This window comes from Podarcis cretensis, assembly GCF_951804945.1.
Source record: "Podarcis cretensis genome assembly, chromosome: 16".
In the NCBI taxonomy this organism is placed as follows: Eukaryota; Metazoa; Chordata; class Lepidosauria; order Squamata; family Lacertidae; genus Podarcis; species Podarcis cretensis.
Genome location: NC_137186.1, coordinates 17,855,612 through 17,878,840, shown reverse-complemented (window position 1 = coordinate 17,878,840; position 23,229 = coordinate 17,855,612). Strand labels below are relative to the sequence as shown.

Below are 23,229 nucleotides of genomic sequence, written 5' to 3'. Positions count from 1 at the left end.
CTGCAGGAGCTTCCTGCACTCAATCAGAAGCCACGTGGGACATTCAGCTTCCAGAAAACAATCTGTGTTTGTGGCGTTCGGGAACCAATTTGTTCGGGAGCGAAGCCATTCAACAACCAAGGTACCACTGTACTTTTAAAGCCTGCACACTTTGAGGCTTCAGCATCACGCCCAGGATTTTCTCCGCTCTGCTGCTGTTTTGCTCAACATTCTGCTGAATTGTCCTGGAGTTCTTGGACCTTGGGTAGCACTGACGTTGCCCAGATTAGCGATGATTTTATCATCTCTATTTCAGGGCTCTTCTGTTTGGTTGACATTTTATTCCGTTTTCACCGTGCTTTCTACGCACTGGTCTGAGCAGTTTTTCTTTTGCCCTCTCCGCTTTCCCTGAGAAAGACCCATTGTTTATTGCTGAATTGGGACAAGTGTCAATCTGCAGGGAACCTGACTGACGTTCCTTAGGATTCAGTGGTAAACAGCTGGTTTACCTGGAGGAAGTGGGAAACCTCTCGGAATCGTGCGTAGAAAAAATGGGACAAGCAGATTCAAGTGAGGATGAGCCCTTAATAGACTTTTTTTGGGTATTGTTTGAATTCTATTATGGTGTAAATATTTTTTCTAATGATTATGTTTCATATGAGTTTAGCTTTTTGTTTTTTATTCCTATACCTGTGAGTATAGGGCGGTATACAAATTGTTGTTGTTGTTTGTTGTTGTTAGCATAAGCTGCCTTGAGTCCCGGTCCAGTGAAAAAGTGGAATTATTATTATTATTATTATTATTATTATTATTATTATTATTATTTCCATCCCACCTACACACAGATGAGCTTGTCACTTAACCCTTCCCTGTCTCCTCAGGTGTGCTGGCAAAAATCCTGGCATCCCAGAACAGCATCACTGCAGTGCTTGGCAAAGATGTGGTCCTCCCCTGTTCCTACCAGGCCTCAGAGGGCGAGAGGGTGGTTCAGATCACGTGGATGAAGCGGCGGGAGGACGGGACAGCCCAGGAGTTGGCGGTGCTGAACTGGCAACACGGGACCTACGTGCAGGATCCCTATTCAGGGCGAGTGCTGCGACAGTCCGAAGGATCCCTAGAAGACGGCTCCATCCTGCTGAAGAATGCGGTGCAGGCCGACGAGGGGGCATACGAGTGCCACCTCATTACCTTCCCTGGGGGCAGTTTTGAGTCCAGCCTGACCCTCAAGATCCTAGGTAAGGACCTCCTAATGAACCCTCAAACTGAGCCCTGGGTCTGATTTGGGTGGTAGATCTCTGTCTGGGCTGGCTTCAGGTGAGGGTCCGCAGAACTGAATGCTGTGCAGTTAAAACCAATCCCTGCACATACAAAGCTAGCATATCAGGGAAAATGCTCTTAAATTAATCTTCCTGACATGCTAGTGTTGTTTTTTATCTTCAGGGATTATTATTTTTTTAAATGCATATATTGGATTATTGGATATTATTTTATCTGATAGAATTTGCTTATTTTAAAGTCATATTTTTATCGTGACTTATTTGCCTTGAATTGGGTTGTTTATGAGATGTGCAACCCTTGTTGCATATTTTGTGCTTTCTACCAGCGAGCAAACTGCCTTGGGTATAGCAGTGCAGAAAGGGGGGATACAAATTAAAAGCGAAATGACACAAAATGCATATACAGTGGAACCTCGGTTGTCAAATGCTTCGGAAACCGAACAATTCGGAACCCGAATGCCAACAACCCAAAAGTGAATGCTTCCGTTTTTGAACATTTTTCGGGAGTCGAACGGCTTCCGGGGAGTTTTTTTCCTTTTTTCTCCATTGAACTTACTGGCAGCCCTTTGATCCTTGGTTGTTGAATGTTTCGTAAGTCGAATGGTCTTCCGGAACGGATGACGTTTGACAACCGAGGTTCCACTGTATGTCTTTGCATGGAGAAGTATTCATATACCCCAACCTCTGCTTGCAGCCTGAAGTCTGAGACTCAAAGTGTACACAACCACACACATACACACACCAGCACACACTTCATCCTGGTGTAATCTGACAGTTGGGAACCAGTTCCTTTGCCGAGTTTCTGGGAATGTTCACACTAAATCTGTTAACCACCATGGCTGTTAAACCACTGTGGGGGTCTTTTTTCATAAAATCATAGATTCGTAGAGTTGGAAGGGATCCCCAAGGGGTCATCTAGTGCAATTCACCACACACACACACTCCCCCGCTTTGCAGGAATCACAACTAAAGAATCACTGGCAAGAGGCCTCCAGCAAAGGAGAGCCCTCCACCCTCCCAGGGAGGCCATTCCACTATCTCCCCACCACCAAAAAAAAAAAGTTTTTATTCATTTTATAACACAAATAAACAACACAAACAGGAAAACAAACAATACAAATAGATTCTTGTCTTATCCTTATTTTTTCTAAACATTGTTAGGTGGGCTTCCCCAAATCCCCCCTATCTGATTTTCATTTTACCTCATCTTTAGCAGTTTACATATATAATTTCTAACCATTTTTTTTATCACACTTACTTTAACCATAAAAATCTTCACATTTTCTCACTTGCAAATAATGCTATTTTAAAATACACTATCTTCTACTTCTAACCCTACAGCCTAAATCTACTTCCAAAGCTATTCTAAGATTTAAATATTAACATCTTTTTTCAAATATTCCTTAAACTTATTCCAATCTTCCTCTCTCTGGTCTCGGAGCCATTCCACTGTCTTAACTGCTCTTTGCCCTCGGAAAGTTCTTCCAGATATTTAGCCGCATTTTCCTCTTCCTTTGGCTGCAGTTCCCCCGTTGCCCACCTTGAACCTTGGCCCCCCGCTGGAGGAAGGGCAGGGCCGGACTCTGGCTGCCTCCTGCACTGCGGAAGGGAACCCCGTGCCCACGGTGACCTGGGAGACGGAAGTGCGCGGCACGGACAGCAGCCGCGTGTCCTCGCACCCCCGCTCAGCCTCCGTCACCAGCGAGTTCTACGTAGTGCCCGGGCGGAGCATGCATGGCAAGGCCCTCACCTGCATCGTCTCCCACCCGGGGCTGCAGCACAAGAAGAGGATCACGCACACCCTCAATGTGGCATGTGGGTATCTGCCGGCCCTCTGGGGTGGGTCGAACCATCGCCGCACAGAAGGGGTGGTATGGGGACTTTCTGGGCACAAGGGTCACTCACATCCCCTCAGGGACCTACCTTTCAAGGACGATGTGCTTCTGGCGGTTGTGGCCGTAGGCAAAACTAGCCAGAGCCACAAGGTTAGCTCTTAAGTTTAGGCCGTACATTTAAGGCGCATTTAAAGCAAACGGCTGTGGGGAACTGTAGTTTCTACAACTGAGCGATATTTCCCCAGAGTCTGTGGAAAACTACAGTTCCCAGAGTTCTTTGGGGGAGGTTATGTGCAGTGGGTGTGATTTAAATGTATGGTGTGTGGCCTGTTGTACATAGAAAGCCAGTTTTCTCTGTGTGTACGCACACACCCACCCACCCTCCATTCTCCCATCTGAGCAAGCAAGAGGCATGATCACAGTTGAAAGGCACATTCCCACCAAGTAAAAGGACCCAAGGAGGGTGCTGTGCAACCCAGCCAGGGGTGGGGTCTAGGGAGGTGGACATGGCATGAGAACATCTGGCCTGAGGGCCAGATAGGAAAGCCCAAAGGAGCCACCTTTTGACCTGGGCCTGTCGTGCCTCACCACTGTCAAACCAAGATATCCAGCCCAAAGCTAAGGCCAAACAGTGATTTGGCACAATTCATGAATTCGATCCAGCAATTTGCGAATTTTGTCGAATCATTTTACTGATTCTTTAGCATCTTTATTTGGGAGTAATTCCAACTTCCGCACACACACGTGGGATGTCTTTGACACCTTTGAGCATGCACCTCCTTGAGGGGAGCTCTGCTGAGAACTCTTGGCACCCTGAATAAGCCACACTTTCCAGGATCCTCTGGGGGAAGCCGTGGCAGTTTAAAGTGGTGAGATTCTGCTTTAAAATGCACAGTGCAGGGGGCATGAGCTGCTCTCTCCTCTCTGCCACTTTGACCTCTCTTCACATTGCCTCCATGCAGATCTGTCGGATGCCTCAGTCCTGGGCCACGAAGAGGGGGAAGATTGGGTCGCAGGAAAGGAAGGGGCATTCCTGAAGTGCCTCGGAGATGGGAACCCGCCTCCAACTTACAACTGGACACGGTCAGTCGCTTTTCTGTGGTGCAAGAGATGGCTCCCTCTTTCTAAACAGGGAAGAGGCCTGGAGTTTTGTTTCTTTATTCAGCATGGGGCAGTTGCCAGAGGCAGGAAAGTAGGTGTGACCAGAGGCCAAGGGTGGGTGTGGCCAGTGGGGGTGACTATAGGTAGGTAGTGGGTGTGGCCAGAGGCAAAAGCAGGCGGATTAATGGCTATGACTTTTACCTTTTCACAGTAGGCTACATTCCAGCCTTAGAAAAGTAAGGCATTCCTACACACGCCTAAGCAAAAGGCATTTTTCACATCTTGAGCATACATTCCAGCAAAAGCACTCGAGAGAGCATAGAGCAGGAACCCTGAGCAAGTGTAAACTGGAAAGAGGGGCATGGCCCAAAGAGAACTCCGAGGGTAAGATAGGGAGGTCCCAAGGGCCACATTGGGCTCCTGGGGCTACAGCCCCAGCCCCACCTCTTTCGTGGTGATGAGATTAGAATTTCAGACAAGGACACTGAAGAGCCAGATTCATATCTGTCACGGGGCTCTCTGGTTTAGCTTGGACCGATCAGACTCTCTCACCCTAACATGTCTTGCAGGGTTGTTGTGAGGATAAAATGGTGGGGGGGGGGGAGGAATAGGACGCATGGGCTGCATATGCCTCCAGCTCCTTGAGGGAAAGGTAGGATAGGAATGTGAATCGTCCGGAGTTTTTTAAAATCAAAGAATGTATACCTGACTTTTTAATTCAAGGAATTTACGCAGTAGTCATTTATTAAATTTGTATGCCGCCTGCCCTGGAGCCTCTAGGCATTCGGAATAAGAAATGCAATTAAAAATCCATAAATGCAATTGTATAAGAACATCAACAGCCCATCTCTCCAGCTGAAACATTTTGAAAACCGTGCTTGCCGTAGGAGCCAGTTTGTCTAGTCTGCGTCCCAGATAAATCACAAGTCTTATTATTATTAATTTTTTAGAAAAATTTTCTTTTACAGATTTAAATGACACATTCATATCCACTATAATACCAAATTCTTTTGGACTTCCCCCCGCTCCCTCCACAATCCTCATAATTTTAAATTTATTTCACATTTCCTTTATGATTGTATTGCCAGTTGATAAATCACAAGTCTTGATCTTGTCCCAGGTTTTTTTCTTTGGAAGATGCTTTGTTAAAATCGATTTGAATTCTGCAGATGCCCTATCTCTGAATAATGTGTGGCTGCGTCTTTATCTCTTGCCCACTCATGCAACAATGTACACGCACAAATTTTAAGGTGGCATGCTGTGGTCAGCCTGCCGTTTCGCTCATGGAAATGGGCAAAAGCGTTTTGAGGTGTTGGTAACAGTTTGCAGGACAGACGCTGCCTTGACTTTCAGAAGAGTGTTGCAGTCAGCCCCAGTCTCCAAACAGCAAGAGACTCCAGGGGTGCCTGCACTTACCCAGGGTTCAGTTTCTTTGGAATGAAGTGCCAATGGAGACCGAAGTGCCTTTTGGATATATGTTTTTGCTTGGCTTTAAAAGAAGATCGTACAGATTTATGGAGAAGAAGGTTATAACCACGATGGAGACTGTACTCTGCCTCCACATTCGGAGGTGGTAATGCTTCTGAATACCAGTTGCAGGAGAGCAGAGGCCTCTTGTTCCTGGGTCCTGCTTGTGGGCATCCCTTTGGGGCACCTGGTTGGCCACTCTGAGAACAGGATGCTGGACAAGATAGGGCATGGCCCTAACCCAGCAGGGCTCTTCAAATGTTCTTATATCCTACCCTCCACGTGTTACAGAAGCCCTGTGCATTGCAGATGATTCTTGGGTGTGTTTTTCACAAGTCCATTCTGCTCCCACCATAGCTGTCAACCTTCCTTTTTTTGCGGGAAATTCCCTTATTCCAGCGCCGCTTCCTGCTGCTATCCCGGATTGTTAGATATCCTGTAGACTGACCTTGGGACAGGTGAGGCTGCTGATCCCTTATTTTTGAGGCTGCTGATCCCTTATTTTCAAATCAGAAAGTTGACAGCTTTGGCTCCCACTGTTCCTTACTAGGCCTCATGGGGCCTCAGCATTGTCTGACGTGAACAAAGAGCCCGGTCAGTAGTGCAGCTGGGTCTTGGAGCCAGAAGGTCCCCAGGTGATCACCCAGAGAGTGGCAGGTTATGGGAGCCACAGCCAACAAGCCTGGCATTGGCACCTGGGCTGCTAGAAGCAAGGCAGGGCCCACTGGGGCAGATGTTGGTTGCTATAGAATCCTTTCTGTATTTTTTTAAGGCAGCCATGAATGCACATGGTAATAGATTCTCATTTGATTATCCCTTTCTACAACAAAATGGTGCTTGTTATTCCCGGGTTAAAACCAGGGCAGCAGAAGCAAATGCCGTTTTGTTCCTGTGGTCATGATGGTGCTGTGAATTCAAGGCAGGCATGCAACGTGCTCAGAGCATTAAAAGAAAAATAAATAAATCCAGAGTTGGCAAACCGTTTTGGTTTGTTGCTGTGAGATACCAAGAATGTAGAAGCAGGAATTAGAGGAGAGAGAGTACAGAAATGGGAAGTGGGTGCTTTACAACTGGCTACCCAAAGGGGGCGCCTTGCAAGACCATTAAGGCCAGGTTCTAAAATGACCCAGCTGCACCAGTAAGCTTCTCCCAGTAAGCAGTCCCCAGTAGGCTTCCAAGGAGCTCCTCACAGATGCCCTAGAAAAACAGAGTTTAAGAACCCCTGGCCTACTAGGACAAAGTGGGCATGGCAGGCTGGGAAGAGTTCCGTGGCAGAGTGCCCTCTCTGCAGGCAGCCTGGCTCAGCTTGAAGCCAGGGGGAATGAATCCTGCCCTAGCGCTGGGAGCCTCTGGAGGCAGCCTGTGCCCGTTGGGGAGAGCAGCAGCCGAGCCAGCCCCCACCCCTCAAGCCCCCGCCCCTGGGGCAATCCCTAACCCGCGTGACACTTTCCCGGGATGCAAATCCAGGATTGCACCACCAGAGGAGTCTGGGGCAGCTTGGCATCTCCCAGCGCCAGCCTTGGACGCCTGCCTGGCCCGCCTGACACCGTCTGGGTGCCAGCTACAAGGTGCATTTCCTGACGTCCCACAGAGAGCTGGCGAGGCTTGCTTCTGGCAGCCCCTCTTGCCCCAGGTGCCCAAGATGGGGATGCTTCCCTCCTGCCCCCCAAAAGGCAGCTGCATCAGTGCATCTGGGTAGCAGCCACTTGCCCACCTGGCCATTCCATTCCCAGCCAGCCAGTGGTGCACCTGATCTGGGCTGGCTGCCGCAGAGAGCTCCCACGGATCCCATTCAAAGGGAAGGCTGATCCTCCATAAACACTTATTCATCACTCAGCCATCCCGGCCTGCCTCTCGAGCTCTCTTTTTTTTTTTTTGCGCTCCGAGGGACTGGCTGAGACTTGCTGTGGGTTTCGGGGAAGCAGCCCCGGGCCAAGATGCACCTTGTAGCCTTTTGTGGTGAGCGAAGGTGGCGGGGGGGGGGGGGGGAGAGAGAGACGGTAAAAAACCAGCCAAGTCAGCACAGGGGTGGGGGGTGGGCGTGGTGGATGGATGAGGCTTTGCACAGGCCAGGTTGTCGGGGTGGGGGGGCAGGAATGAGATTCTTTTGAGGTCTGCCTGCCTTTTTTAGAGGTGCAGTAGTTCGGCAGGAAACATGGCCTCTGTAGAGAGCTGCACGGCTGCTTATCGGCCAGGAAGTGGCCAGGATTTCATCCTGCTGGCATGCCTGCAAAGGCAGAGGACTCAGTGTCAGTACAGTCATACCTTGGAAGTACATTCGACTTCCAAAATGTTCGGAACCAAGGCGTGGCTTCCAACTGGCTGCAGGAAGCTTCTGCAGCCAATCGGAAGCCGGGTCGGACATTCGGGTTCCAAAGAATGTCTGTAAACCAGAACACTCACTTCCGGGTTTGCGGCGTTTGGGACCCAAAACATTCGACTTGCAAGGTGTTTGGGATCCAAGGTACGACTATTGTCCTTTTCTGCAGAAAGACTGAGAAGGCAGTGTGGATAGTTATCCTGGAACAAATGCTGGAAATGAGCTGTAAACTGGGGTGGGGCGGAGAAAGCTGGAAGGTGGGTCCCTTGCCCTGGCGGCCCTGAGATGAGATCTGCACATGCCCCCAGGACACATTTGGAGTATCCTGGACAAAATTGCCTTTTAAAATTAAAAGTAAAAGTATCTAAAGGGCAGACCTTGGTGACCATTTGTTTTTTAAATATGGCATGATTTTATTTCTTACGCAAACACTGAGGCGCCATCAGTATATGCAAATGTCTGGCGCATTTAAAACTATCTAGGACCTTTATTCTCAATAAAACTGATGGAACTCACAGGTGGAAAATACTTTTTTATTTTTTTAAATCTTTATTATTTGTAAAGGGAATATCAAATCAATACTTTATTATGCCTTTGGGGCTGGGCTGTGTCTTTGTACTGCAAAGCTTTATGGGTTAAACCAGGGGTTTTCAGCCCATGTACCATGGTACCCTGGGGTGCCTTGAATGATAGGGGTGCCACGAGCAACACTGGCCTCTGTCCCTCTGATGCCTTCTCACATTTCTGCCTCCCAAAGGCTTGTACAGCTGTTTGTTGCAGCAGCCCTGGCTACCACTCCCCAGGCAAATGGTGCCTCTGGTGCTGGTCAGGGGGTGGTTTGAGAGACCAGGGGCGGCGGCAGCAGCTGCCCAGAAGACTCCCAAGGAGAAGAGAGAAGAGAGGAGACTGAGGGAATACTTCACAAGGGAGGGTGTTCAAAATGCGGTGTGAAGCTGTCCATAACTGGGCTCCTGAGCCTCACAGGGGTGCCGCAGAAAGAATGCAGTTGGTCAAGGGAACCATATGGACTCAGAAAGGTTGAAAACATCTGGGTTAAACTATTGATTCTTTGTTTTCTTTCCTTTTGTCATGTTTGCATGTGAACAAATCAATAAATTTAAAAGGCGGGGGAGGGAGGAGCTAAAGGAAGGGAGAAAAGTTTTGCCCTTTGCAAACACTGTTAAACGCATGTTTGTGTGTGGACAAGAGGCTCCTGTTGATGCACCCATGCGCAGTTCACATATGTCCTCACTCTTTCCCCACATGCAGGTGTCTTCCTCCACATGTGCATATGTGTCTGTTGCGTGTGCGTGCGGGTTGGGAAGGGCACGGCGCTGTTGCCTTGGCCGGGCTCCGCTCGCCGGCTCAGACGCTTTGCCGAATCTCTGCGCAGAGTTTGGGGTGCTGTCTGGACACGCTCCGGCACCCAGCTCAGCTATGCAAGAGACCCGTGGGAAAAGGGAAGGGATCCCTTTGATTTCAGCACCTATTGTTCATGATGTCATGGCTGACCCCGCCCTCCTCTTCCCTGCCCCCCCTCCCCTTGTGCCCCACACCTTCCCTCACGAGCCTGGACATGTTGCTGAGGCGGGGAAGCGGCAGAAAGGGCGAGAGCATCTGGTTCAGGAGTTCCTGGCCCTTGCCATTCCTCTTTTCCTCTTGCGTGGCGTCTTTGGGGCGGTGCCTCTCCCTCTGGCGAAGGCCCTCTGACACCCCGCAGCCGAAAATAGGGACATACTTGCAATGTTTTTAAGAGAAAAGGTGAGGAAGAGACAACACGGTGGAAGTGTAGGGAATTACACCTGGAGTGGAGAAAGAGACGTTTTCCCTTCGCCTTTCAGCATAAAACTGCTTCAAATCCCCACTCAGCCATGAAGCTCACTGGGTGTGATCTTGGGCCAGCTGCTGCCTCTCAGCCTAACCCACCTCACAGGGTTGTTGTGGGGATTAAATGAGAGGGGGAAAGCCATGTATATCACCTTGAGGTCCTTGGAGAAGAAGGGTGTATAGAAATGCAATAGATAAATAAATCTGGAGTAGAAAATGTACATACAGTACAGAGAGTACGTGGTGTGGTGGTTGGAGTGTTGGACTAGAACGTGGGAGACCAGGGTTCAAATCTTTACTTGGCTGTGAAGTCCACTGGGTGACCTTGGGCCAGTCGTGGCCTCTCTGCCTAACTTAACCTCATGGGGTTGTTGTGGGGAATAAATGGGGAGGGGGAGAGCCATGTATGCCACCTCGAGCTGCTTAGAGAAAAGGCTGGGATATAAATGCAATTGAATGAATGAATGAAAGAAAATTTAGGACATCCCATGAATGGTTCAGGACAGATCACAGAAAGTCCTTCATGCAACACCTAGTAAACCACGGAACTGGCTCGCGCGGGAGACAGTAATGGCCCACCAACTTGGATGGATTAAAAGAAGTTTGGACAAATTGGACGAATTGAAAGAAGTTTGGACAAGTTCATGGAACAGGCTAGCAATGGCTCCTAGCCACAGTGGCTCAACTCTGCCTCCACAGTCAGAGAGGCAGCAATGCTTCTGAATACTGGCTGCTAGATAACACAGGACCAGGTCATCTTTCATCATATGATGCAGCAGTGTGTGTGTGTGTGTGTGTGTGTGTGTGTGAGAGAGAGAGAGAGAGAGAGAGAGAAACTGCCTGTTTGGGAGGAGATGAATAGGCACCTCTCTGTGACTTAGCAGGTGCTGCACATCTTGAGCAGTTGAGTTCAAGGCACTGGCAAAACTCTAGGTGTCAAAAGAAGACCCAGCAAGAATCTGGGTCCACAGAGATAAAGATGTTTTCCCCACCGCTTCCTGACTTGGTCTCCTCTCTCTGCCCAGGCTCAATGACCCCCTCCCCAGCGGAGTCAAAATCAAAGGAGACACCCTGCTCTTCCAGAGACCCCTTAACTCTGAAGATGGAGGCGTCTATGTTTGCCAAGTGGCCAATGGCTTTGCAACCAAGGAGGCTGAGACGACCATCAGCATAAAAGGTACCATTCTGGGATAGCTCAGAAACGGGCAGCAGAGCTGATTTGGCTTGTCTATGCTAGACAACAGCCCAGGCCACATGGGCCACACTGCTTTAAACCGCCATGGCTTCCCCAAAACAGTTTTGGGAGCTGTCGTTCATGAAGGGTACTGAGAGTAATTAGGAGGCCTCTATTCCCCTAACAAAACCTACAGTTCTCAGAATTCCCTGGGAAGAGGGATTGACTGTTAAACCACTCTGGGAATCATACCTCTGTAAACACTCAATGTTTCTTTTAAAAGTAATTAAAAAAAAAAAAACTTAAAAGAAACCTGCTCCAGTGTTGAGGGTTGGTGACGTGCCCATTTCTAGCCAATCAGTGCTGTGCCCACCACTAGCTGTACACACACATTTTTTGTTTCCTCAGAATTTGATATAGGGGAGAAGATAGGGGACTAGGTCCTTCCCCCCCCCCCATGTGTGGTGGGGAAATAAAAGGGCTTGCCTTCCCTCCTCTCTCACTTGGCAGCCATAGGAAAATTTTGCCTCTCTTTGTAAGGAAGCCACTTCTTCTGTAACTCTCTAAAGATCTGTCCTTCAGGGGAACTGGTGCTGTAGGACTTTGGGCAAGGGGGTGATTTGTGGGTTTCTTCCAGTCCCATGCAGAGAAGCTCAAAGTGGACTTCATGCATCACTGCCATGGCCTACTCACCTCTCTTTTCTTGTCTTTCCCAACAGGCAACCGGGCCAAGCAGGTGGACGTGGTCTCCATCTCCATGATTGGGGCAGGACTCATCTCTGTAGTGCTGCTTGGCTTGCTGGTCCTGGTGGTCATACTCATGACTTGCTACCACAAGAGAAAGACCAAACGCATCACTGAGAAATAGTAAGCAAATGGGGATAGAACCATAGAATTGGAAGGGACCCAAAGTGTCATCTAGCACCTCATATGACATCGTTTTGGTGTTATTAGCCCTCTTCTCTGATGCCAACCGTAATCACCTTGGTCCCCCCGTTACGTTTTGAGCTGGACTAAGGAACTGGATTTGGCTAGTGGGCTGGATCCTTACCTCCCCCCTCCCCCACTGTGGGCTAAGTTTCACAGGTGAGTGGGAACACCCACCTGCCAATCACTTGGCATCATGATGACGATGATGCCTGTATGGACAATCAGCTGATGGTTAGGGTTTGCAAAGGACCTCGTACAGAGGCGTGCAAGCCCTGGCAATCAGTTGATCATCGGGGCTTGTCAGTGCCCTTTGGTCCAGCCACATGCTTGCCTGCCCCACCCCTGAGGTCATACAACCTTCTCAGGGGTTGCATTCTGGGAATCACACCATGCTGAATATCTAGTGGCGGAGTGTCCCATAGGACCAGGCCAACTATACCAAAGGCTTGGATTCTTGTCATTGTCAAATGAGCCCCGCCAACTCAGGGTATGACCAGCAGCTCTTCTGCAGATAATCTCAGGGGCTGAGCTGGGCTCTCTGGGTTCAGGCTGTCCCTGAGGCACCCTGGAGCTAAGTTGTTATGGGCTTCATTAAATTAATTTGAACAGTGAACCTTCTGACCAGACTAAGAGACCTGGCAACCACGCCCCCTGGTGCCACGTCTGGTGCCTTGGCGCACAGTGAGATATTCCTGTTAGGCAGAGGGCAATGGGGGAAATAGCTATCTCACCTGGCTTTTCCCCCTCCTTGTGTCCGGCAGCGAAGAAGAGCTGACCCTGACCCGGGAGAACTCCATCCGGCGCCTCCACTCCAGCCACAGCACTGACACCCGGAATCAGGTGAGGGTAAAGAGAGTGTGGGGGCCCCTGTGGATTGGCTGGGGAGGGATAAGAAGGCACAGGCTGGGTTTTTCCATGGAGAGGAAGTGGGTGGGGATAGAGAGCCCCTTCTCCTTTCATAGAACTGTAGGGTTGGAAGGGAACATAAGGGTCAACTAGCCCAACCCCTTGCAATGAATGCAGGAATCCCAGATAAGCAATCCCTGACAAGCTATCCAACCTTTGTTTAAAAACCTCCACTGCAGAAGGAAATAAGCAGTGCTTTGCTTGATCTGGGCATCTCTGGCTCTGGGAGGCTCAGACACCATCCTGGTCTGCACAGATAGACTGCCTCTGAACTTGGAGGCACCCATTTATCCATGGCTCATGACAGGGCTTCCCCACACTGCTCTGAACTTTAGAGCTCCATGTCTGAGTGTTTTGCTCAGTTGGGGCATACATCAGTCTGGGTTTTCCGTTTGCTCCGATTCAGCTTTAAAGGGAGGGTTTTTGCTCCAGTGCAAAAAAAAAAAAAAGGCACTCAGACACAGAGCTTTAAAGCACAGACGTTGCCTGGAAAGAACAGAGGAAAGGTAAGTGATGAAAAGCCTGCAGCCGATAGAACTTTGAAGCCTCTTTCCCCCCCTCTTCCTTTGCTGCAGAGCTGAGCCCATTGAAGTCCTTCAGCACCCTCTAGAGGGAGCAAGTGGAATAATGTAAACACGCACACAAGCCACCTTTCTAAATATGAGAATGGCTGAGCTCAGATCTCACTTGAAGCCACCTTCTCTGACCTGGGAAATGCTTGAGGTTGCCTCACCTCAAAAGGGATATTGCAGAGTTGCAAGAAAGGTTCAGAAAAAGGGCAACAAAAATGATCCAGGGGATGGAGCTGTTGCTCCCCTACAAAGAAAGCTTCCAGCATTTGGGGCTTACAGGTGGGGCGGGGGGAAGAGGCGACATGATAAAAGTTTATGAAATCATGCACGGCATGGAGGAAGTGGCGAGAGAAAAGATTTTCTCCCTCTTTCATCATAACACCAGAACTCATGGGCATCCAGTGAAACTGAAGATTCAGGACACATTTTTTTAAAAAAATGACTTCTTCACGCAGCGCTTAGTTAAACTATGGAACTCGCTTCCATAGGAGGCAGCGATGGCCACCAGCTTAGAGTCATAGAGAAGAGTCATCTAGTCCAACTCCCTGCAATGCAGGAATCGCAGCTAAAGAATCCCTTTGGATGGCCGTAAGGGAGGCAGATTCATAGAGGAGAAGCCTATCAGTGGCTACAGGCCATGGTGGCTATGCTGTGTCTCTAGAGACAGTAGTGCTTCTGAATACCAGTTGCTGAAAACCACAGGAGGGGAGAGTGCTTGGGCTCGGATCCTGCTTGCGGGTTCCCCATGGTGGATGGAGTCTGCTTGACCACTGCGAGTGCAGCATATTGAACTAGATGAACCATTGGCTTCCTCCAGCAGGCTTTGCACACAGTCAGTCCCCAGGTTCTCCGGAGCACAGGTGGCATGATTTGAGAACCAATCAATCAATCAAACCTTTATTGCATTAGCATACAGCCATAGCAGGATAAAACAAAAATGCTATAGACAAGCAACCAAACAAAATTCAAAACGATATTACTGGGGTTATGACATTTAAATTACCCTAAGACAATAATGTATAGATTTAGTTGCCGGGGCCGGGAATCTAGAATGTGGATGTATATAGAGCATATAATGGCCCCAAAATAGGCTTGGCACATTAGGTTAAAAAGGTAATAAAGGAATTAAAGCAGGTCCAGGTCTAGGACACACTACCCAGTCAGAGTAGTCCTGAGTTTCAAGGCCTGCACTATAAAGATTGCCACCCCACGTGAAACTTGGGAATTTGCGTCCACAAGAAGCGATTTCAAACAGTCTTCCTTAGATGTAATGGTGGACGGGATCAAGCGGAGGAGCTTAGTTCTTATTAGCTCATAAATAGGGCAGTAGAAAAAGAAATGTATGAAGTCCTCTACTTCATTCATTGTGCATGGACATAGACGCTGAGTAATAGGGGTCTTGGAATAAATCCCCTGCAGGAAGGCCGTGGGTATAGAATGGAAACGGGCCATGGTAAACGCTCTTGATTTGAGAACCAAATCAGAGCTCAGTAATATTTATTTATGACTCTTACACCCTGCCTTATATGCCTGCAAGGGGCTCGAGGCGGCAGATGTGGCTTCATTCCCCCCCTCCACACATTTCCACCTCGCAACAACCCTGTGTGATAGGTTAGAGAGAGAGAGAATGGATGGGTGGCTTAATTGTGGAGTGGGCAACTTTTAACAAGTGCTGCAAGTTTCACTTCCCTGTAACCAACTCTTCACCATCCCTTCCCTTCCCCGTGCCCTCGTTTGTTTTCAGATGGAAGAAAACCTTCCCTTGAGGTCAGAGAGCCGGCAGGGCAGCTTCCGTGGGGACAGCCTTTGCCGGGAGAGCCTGCGAGCCGACAGCCTCTGCCGGGACAGCCGGCAGGGCAGCTTCCGGGCAGACAGCCTGCGTGAAACCAGCCTCTGCTCTGTCATGGTGAGCACCAAACCCTGTTGTCCTTTCAGTATCCAGCACCTCCTCCCAGTCTTCCTGCTTTGACCTCTCCTCCGTGTCCCACCACCAATCCCCGGGCTCTGAGCCTTCCTCCTCTGGGGCTTCCCTGGTTGGTGCCTCCCACCGCTGCTCTTTGCCCAGCCAGTCCCTGGCAATCTGAAGCATGATACGCCTGCTGGAAACAATTCTATTCTGCCAGGCCTATGCAGGCAGTTAAGAGCACATCTTGCCACAGTGGTCGATCTATATATTATTTATTGCAAATAATCTATCCACCACTTGACTGCAAAAATCCTCAAAGTGGTTTGCAAAAAAAGATCAAAACAAGAAAGTTATCTCTAAGGAAAATCAACAGCGACAATAAAATGATTACAGCTGCGGTCTAAGGCTTTGGTATTCTGACTGGAGTGTAATGGAAATTTATAAGATTTTGGAACGCTGAAGTATAGTAGATCATCAAACCATCAATTGCAGCACATGGGGGGCGGCACCTATATTGTATAATTTGTCTTTTGAATGAGTGGCATTTTTTAATGTTATTATAATTTGGCATTGTTACAATGAGGCTTTTATTGGATTGAAAACAAATAGAAATAAATTCAGAAATAAAAAAATTATTAGCAAGAAAAATAGCCAACAACTATTTAAGACTTCTGAAAAGTTAAAACAGCAATAGACTTAAAGCGAATTAAAAGATAAAAAATCTTAACTTTTTAAATATGGTTTTCATTGTCTGGTGTCATGTATTTTTGTTGTGAACCACTTTGTTGCGATAGATAGATAGATAGATAGATAGATAGATAGATAGATTTTTTCTAAATATATAGATATATTTTTTCTAAAAAATATATATGTTTGGGTACTCTCATTTTGACTCAAGAAAATCACCATTTTATAGGGGGGGAAATACAGTAAATGGACAAAAGTACAAAGATTAACAAAATGTTTAGGGGTATGCATACCCCTCCGTCCCCCCAGAAAAAAAGCAGTGTGTGTGTGTGTGAGAGAGAGAGAGAGAGAGAGAAATATTTGACACCCTGCTTCTCTCTCCTGCTCAGAGCGAGGAGGCCGAAGGACGTAGCTACTCCACCTTATCGACAGTGCGGGAGATCGAGACGCAGACAGAGCTCCCCCCGCCACCCCCCACCCCTGTCCAGGAGGACCAGATGGAGAAGGAGAAAGAGGAGAAGGAGCAGGAGGAAGAGGAGCAGCGGGACAGCGAGAAAAACATCAAGCAAGCCATGACCCACTTTGTCCAAGAGAACGGCACTCTCCGGGCGAAGCCCACCTCCAACGGCATCTACATCAATGGCCGGGGACACCTGGTGTGACCTTTGCCCCCTACCACGGAGCCCCAGGACCCGACAGAGCACTGAACCCACTTCCCAATGGCCTGCCGGAGCCTCCCTTGGGTGAGGGAGCCAAGGCTGTCACCTCCTTCTGAGCCACCTGGCCGCCATGCAGCTGCCCTTGGAGATCTCCGCAGGCCTCACCACCCCGTTCTTCTTCCCCGGGAATCCTGGCCATGGTCTTCTCTTGCTCCGTCCACTTGAGGAGGGAACCAACTCATTCCCAGTGGGGTGGATCAACAGCCGGTTCGGAAGTTGGGAAAGCTTCCCCCACCCCTTTTCTTTTCTGACTTTGGCGGGACGGTGACATTGCCTGGCCTGCGTTTTTGTGTCGTGTTTTTTTAAAATGTTTTGAGGCTACACATACAGGGCAAGCGATTCTGAGGATGCCACCAGGCAGCAGCGCATTTATCTTGGCTCAGGGACAGAACCGTGAAACTATTGTGCCTCCCCCTCTAATTATTGTTGTTAATATTAATATTATTATTATTAGTTGAACGTTTGTGGCCCCCTGTGGTTACGGACAGAAGCTCCCCAAAGCCTTGCCGAGGCAAGCAATAAAATCATTGTTTTTATTTTATATAATTATTATTATTACCTTGAAAGGGAAAGGCTAGCTTCCCAAAGACTGAATGTAGGCACAGAGACAAGGAATCCCGGCGGGCCTCAGGGGAGCCCTGCGAGGGAGATTCCCTGCTCGGGAGATGCCCGTGGGCAGGATTCCACCCTCCCCAGTCCTTGATATGATTCCTGTAGGGATATGAGATACATACTTTTTCACCCAGCCCCATCCAAAACGCAACTTGTACATGAATGCAAAGGATTCCAGCAGCTACAGCTCCAGTTTGGCAGATGAAACATCTGGCCAGCCCTGTCCCGCTGGGGTGGGTTGTGCCACCACTTCCAGTGCGACCACCTGAAGATCGGTTTTCGCTAGGGCAAACCCCTTGCCACTCGTGCAAGCTACGCAGACCAAAACTGTTTCTGAAGCAGGAAGACAGCAGGACTTGCCAGCACCATGGAACAGGGAACAGTGAAATGCCAGGACATTTTTTGGGATTTATTCTTGCATCCTGGGTGGTGAAGGGGGAAAGGGGGATTGTGGGTCTCGTTGCCCTTTGTATATCCGCAGTCATAGAAGGTTGGAAGTTTTGTGCAGTGTATCATATTCTCTCTCTCTCTCATCCCCTCTCTTAAGTCCGTTTCACATGTGCATATAACCCCTGGGCTATTCATCTCTCAAGGGGTCACAGCTGAACAAGTCAACTGGTGCCTTTGAAAACCTTTTTTTTTTTTGCATTGGAGCTATTGTGTGTTTGTTTGGGGCAGGGGGAGCGAGGGGTGTCACAAAATTTCCATGGTGGAGATTTATGTCTGGTTCATCCCCCCCCCCCAAAAAAAATCATCCACTGCTGAAGCCATCAAACAAGGTGTCACAGATGGCTGAGCTGGCCCCAAGGGGTGCATGTCTGCACACGCATGAAAGCACATGTGCTTCTCCGTGTTCCCCCACTGGGCGTCTGATTATCCCACAAGGACTCAAGCCAAATGTTTGAAGTGTCTCCTCAGGAAAAGGGTTGTGCTTGCCAGGACAAGAAGTTAGATCTAGATCTGAGATGGCCCCATTCACACATGCAAATTGTGAGCGCTGCCACCAGAGAGCATTAGGCAGATGCTGAATCACTATACCAGCCCCTGGACTCATTTGTTTACAGCGTGGGGATAGTAATACTGTTCTACCTTACCAGATTGGTGTGATAACAAATAATGTGTGAGAGGTTTTTCTGAGTGTCATACACATGCTAAGTTTAATTAGGCGGTGAGGCTGTAGGAACCAACCCTTGGCCTTTCTGACTCAAGCAGTTCCAACATGTAGAACCATAGAACTGAAGGATCATCTAGTCCAACCCCATGCAATGCAGCAGTCGCAGCTCTTCCCAGTCTGTGCAAAAGCATACCTCGTTCTGGTTTCTGGTTTCTGGTTTTTGTTTTTGCCCAACGGGGACAGCCTCAAATCCCCCAGACTGTGTACTCACTAGTAAATGGGGAGATACGTTGCTGGTGCTTTTGAACAACATCCATGCGCTGCAGACTGCAAGGAGGTCATACTGGGTCGGAATCCAGCCGCTTTATGTTAGCAAACACCATTTCAAGGTACTTTGGGTTATGGGCATAGCCAGGATTTTTGTGGGGTGGGGAGAACCTCAGTTTGCTATGTATTTTTATTGATTATTATTGATTTAGGCAGCTTCCACTCCCTGCCCCCACTTGGCTATGCCCATGTCTTGGGTGACGCCTCTGTGAAAAGTTCTGTGGAAGCAGATGGCAGCTAAGGGTAGTTTGCATACCTAAAGTTTTGTTCCACGAAGGTGCCCTGTATCCCGTGCCAGGAGTAAACATACATTAAGAAAAATGATCACATAAAACATAGTCTTAGCATAGGAGCTTCTGGCTTACCCTGGGTGAGCTGAAATGTTGCTTTTTTGCAGTTAGTGGGAGGTCGAACTAAAATGAAGGTTCCAACACAACACCTAGGCCACATTCGCACCATACATTTAAAGCTCTATGGTACCACTTCAAATACACATAGCTTCCCTAAAGAATTCTGGGAGCTGTAGTTGCTGAGAGTTTTTAGGAGACCCCTATTCCTCCCCCAAAGCCATGATTTCCAGAATGTTTTAACCAGCACTGTTTTTCTAGGAAAAGAGGTGCCAGAACTCACCTTGTTCTCTTGTAATAGCAATGGCACCCACCTGAGAGGAACTGGGCTCCAGTAAGTTCCAGCTGGAAAAAAAACCCTGGTTTGAACAATCAATCCCTCCTCACAGGGAACTTTGGGAACTGTAGTCCTGAGAGGGCAATAGTGACATCCTAACAAATCTCAGCGACCTTCACAAACTACAGTTCCCAGAATTCCTTTGGGAGGGAATCCAGGAGTGTTTAAAGTGGTATCATAGCACTAAATGGTGGGAATGTGCCTCTGATGCAGTACACTGAGATCCTTCTGGGATGGCAAGGAGCCCCTACAGCATTCATTAAAAGCTTCCTCTTTGTATTTTATTGCTTCCTGTTCTGCATGTCTTGGGGATTATTTCACTACAAAAGAAAGAAAAGATTAATAATAATTAATAAGTAATGCAGTGATATAGTCAGTGATGCAGCAAACCACTTTGAGGTTTTTTAAAAAACAATCAAGTGACATATAAATTTTATGAAATTAATAAATAATAGTGATTAGAGTGTTGGACTAGGACCAGGGAGATCCAAGTTCAGAACAGTCAGCTGTGAAGCTCAAAAGATGACCTTGGGCCAGTCACCCTTAGCCCTAACCTAACGAGTTTGTTGGAAGGATAATATGGATATATGAATGAAATAAGGTGTTAGCTGCGCTGAACAAGAAGCAATAAAGTGGGCCAAATCTACTAAGAGCACACTTTGGATGACAAGCACGGTTGCCTTCAAAAGCCTCCGTAGTGCCTAGCCATGCCACACTTTAGTGCTTCAGCTGCATTTTATAGCAATAATGGTAGTTACATTTGCCATAAAATGCAGTTTAAGGGGTCTGGCGCAGGCTCTTTGGCCAAGCCCACCCCCCTGGTGTTAGTGTAATATTTTGTCAGTATGGTGTTGTAATGTCTTATTGCAGCTATTCTTGATATCCCAAAAGGCAGCTCTTAACTTGGAATGAGAAAGCAAGCTGGGATGGTTGCCACCGCTCTCCTGAGGCTCAGACCTCAAGACGCAGAGGAAGGGGTTTAGAAGCTCAACAGCAGGTTAGGGGTGGAGTCTGGTTTTTGAGAGGATGAAATCTAACAGAGCACCTGTAGGTTCTGGGAAGGAAGCTACCTGGGCGTGATGAGTCAGAGTGGAGCCTCCTGGACAGGAGAGTGCAGCTAAAGGCAAACGTTTTATACCCAAGCCATGAATTGCCTTCCCATGTGATTCAGCCGCTTCTGATAGTCTACTCCATCTCCTGGAGGCTCTTAAGGCAAGAACCCTGCAGTTTCAGAAACGTCAAACTCTTGAGACACTGCAACTATACAAACTGAGAAGAGTGGTGGTGTTTTTCCCCATGAGGCCACAAACCTACCCTAAAAGATCCAGTCACAAACTGACTGGAGAATTTCATAACGCAGGGCAATTATCACCACAATTAAGACATGCCTGCAAATCTGCCAGGCTACGCAACTTTTCTCTAATCTAGTGGTCAAAGAGACCTCTAACTGAAGCCGTTCCTTTACAAAATGATGAACAGAGCATTTGTTTACAAGAGATTTATGTTGGTTCTCAAAGGTTTGTCACCCATCTGGTCCTGAAGTCTCTGGACACAAGTCTTTATTATGCTTTGGTTTATCCAACATCCTTTTTGACAGGAAGGTCATAAACCCAGGAAAGGGGCAGAAGCTAATTTTGGTATGGAATTCCTCGCACACTCCAAAATGGAGCTTTTCTTGCACAAATAACTATAAATACACTTTACCAAAAGTTTTAGAACAAAGATAGAATAGGGATCTCTTGATATATTTACATCCAGATCCCTTATACCGTATGTGCATCTCTCATATGTATGTATGTATATATCTATATGTCTGTCTGATTTATCTATTCCCTATCTATCCATCCGTCCAGTTTTTCTCCAAAAGCTGCTTGTGGCCTGGCCTGGGCCACTTAAAATGGCAACCAAGTCTGCACCACAAACTTAGGTTTAATACCACTTTAGCCGTCATGCCTGCCTGCAGAGAACCCAAGGAACTGTGGGTTGATGTGGGCCTTCAGAATTTCCTGTTTAGAAGATCTACAAGTGGGACTGGAAATAAAGGGTTGTATTCAGCTAAGTTCTACTCAAAGTAGGTCCATTTAAATTAATGGACCCATGTTAGTCATGTCCATTAATTTCAGTGGGTATACTCTTAGCATGACTTGCGCTGAATTCAACCCAAAATGTTTCTGTGTGAGCGCTCCTGTTCACTATGCCAGCCAGCCAAGCTGTACCTTACTCCATTCTATTTCCCCTCCATGTTTTCTGCATGCCCCCTCAAGAAAAAAACAACTCTCCATGGTCACACTCAGTCCTCACTGGACTGTTTTTGGGATCCCAGTCCTTTAGGGTACATAAGCAATATCACTCATGACTGAACGCTAGGAATATTAGAGTTGTGTGTCTGCACCACCAGAGAATTATAGCTTCCTGGGGGGAAATTGACTATTAAGCTAGTTTAAGTCTATAGTTCAGCCTTCCCCACAACCTGATAACTTCCAGATCTTTTGCGACTCCAGCTCCCACCAGCCTCAACCAACACAGCATTTTGTTTTAACTGTGCTTACTCCTTTGTAATGTGCGTTTAGGACTGCGGTCCAAATGAACTACCATTTATTTAACCAGCTGACCAACTGTAACAGGACCCCAGCAAGGTAGGCCAAAACTGATAAACTACAATATATCCAGGGACGCCAAGCTCAGTGAGCTTTGAAGTTGAATAGAGTTTTGAGTGAACCATGGGCGGTCAAACTCCAAACAGTCAAGTTGCTAGACATCTTGATCTACCTCAGAGCAATACAGGGAATTCAGGTGGCCCAACCCCTCTTTTAATTGTTCTCCACCAGCAGGGGCTGTGCCCAAATTTCGTGCCCACTGCCTCAGTCCCGAAGAGGATGCATTTATTCTGCACCCATAAGGATAAGGCGCTTCCAAAGTGAATTTATATGACTCTCTTTTACGTCCTTTTACATGTATTATTATGATTTCTTGATTGTATTTTTTTTTAAAGAAAGAATTTTAGGAAAAAGCTGTGTCATCTGCTTCTAGGACCCTTGAGGTCCTTGTATAATCTGTAAATGTGTATATAAAATCCCTAGCAATGGATGCCTGTGAATGTGTGTGTGTGTGTGTATAGATATATATAGAGAAATATTATGCAAGTGTCTTTCTGTGTATAGGAAGGGACTTTGGGGCGCTCTTACATGCACTTCTGCTGTTGTAAATAAACTGCACCTTTGGCACCCCAGGACTTGTGTGTTGTTGGATGGATTTGTAAATCTTTGCAGATTTTTGCCTGGTTTGGCAAAAGTGGTCAGGGAGAGTTTTCCTATTCCTCTCTCATAATCCAATCCTAGAAAATTTGTAAACCACCCAAGGAAATGGATCAGAAGTACAAGTTCAGGCCAAAGAATGTGCATCAACTCATAATTATGGGATTCACCACCACAAGATGTAATGATGTCCACTGGCATAAACTGCATTAAAAAATGACTGGCCAGATTTACAGGGAAGCTTTGCCAGTGTGTAGGGTTACCAGGTCAGGAACATCCCAGACCCTCAGATTTCAGGGCCCATAATGGAAACCTAGGGGTGATGTCAGAGGCTGGGTCTTGAAGACAGAGATTAATTGGGAGAGTGGAGTGGAGGAGGGCAGCCCCATCCCCAACCTATGCAATAATTTGCATTCAGCTTCTGCTGGGCTGAAAGTTGCAAGCTTATTTTATTCTTATTTTATTTTTATTTTTAAAACACTAAAGGCACTCCTGCTCGCTCTCCACCTTCTACCTGGAAGGGGCCAGGCACACTTGG

General features: G+C 47.7%; 1 protein-coding gene across 2 annotated transcripts in view; it reads left to right on the top strand.

Moving 5' to 3' along the window:
- Positions 1-22,666, top strand: part of NECTIN4 (nectin cell adhesion molecule 4) — an 88,742-nt gene extending 66,076 nt beyond the window's left edge. For both annotated transcript variants that reach the window (XM_079956826.1, XM_079956827.1), the window contains 8 exons: positions 861-1,214; positions 2,781-3,071; positions 4,054-4,174; positions 10,832-10,983; positions 11,700-11,847; positions 12,672-12,750; positions 15,133-15,294; positions 16,371-22,666. In XM_079956826.1, coding sequence (XP_079812952.1) covers positions 861-1,214; positions 2,781-3,071; positions 4,054-4,174; positions 10,832-10,983; positions 11,700-11,847; positions 12,672-12,750; positions 15,133-15,294; positions 16,371-16,643 — 1,580 coding nt within the window. In that variant the 3' untranslated portion in view covers positions 16,644-22,666. The remainder of the gene's footprint in view (positions 1-860; positions 1,215-2,780; positions 3,072-4,053; positions 4,175-10,831; positions 10,984-11,699; positions 11,848-12,671; positions 12,751-15,132; positions 15,295-16,370) is intronic.
- The last annotated feature ends 563 nt before the right edge of the window (positions 22,667-23,229 follow it).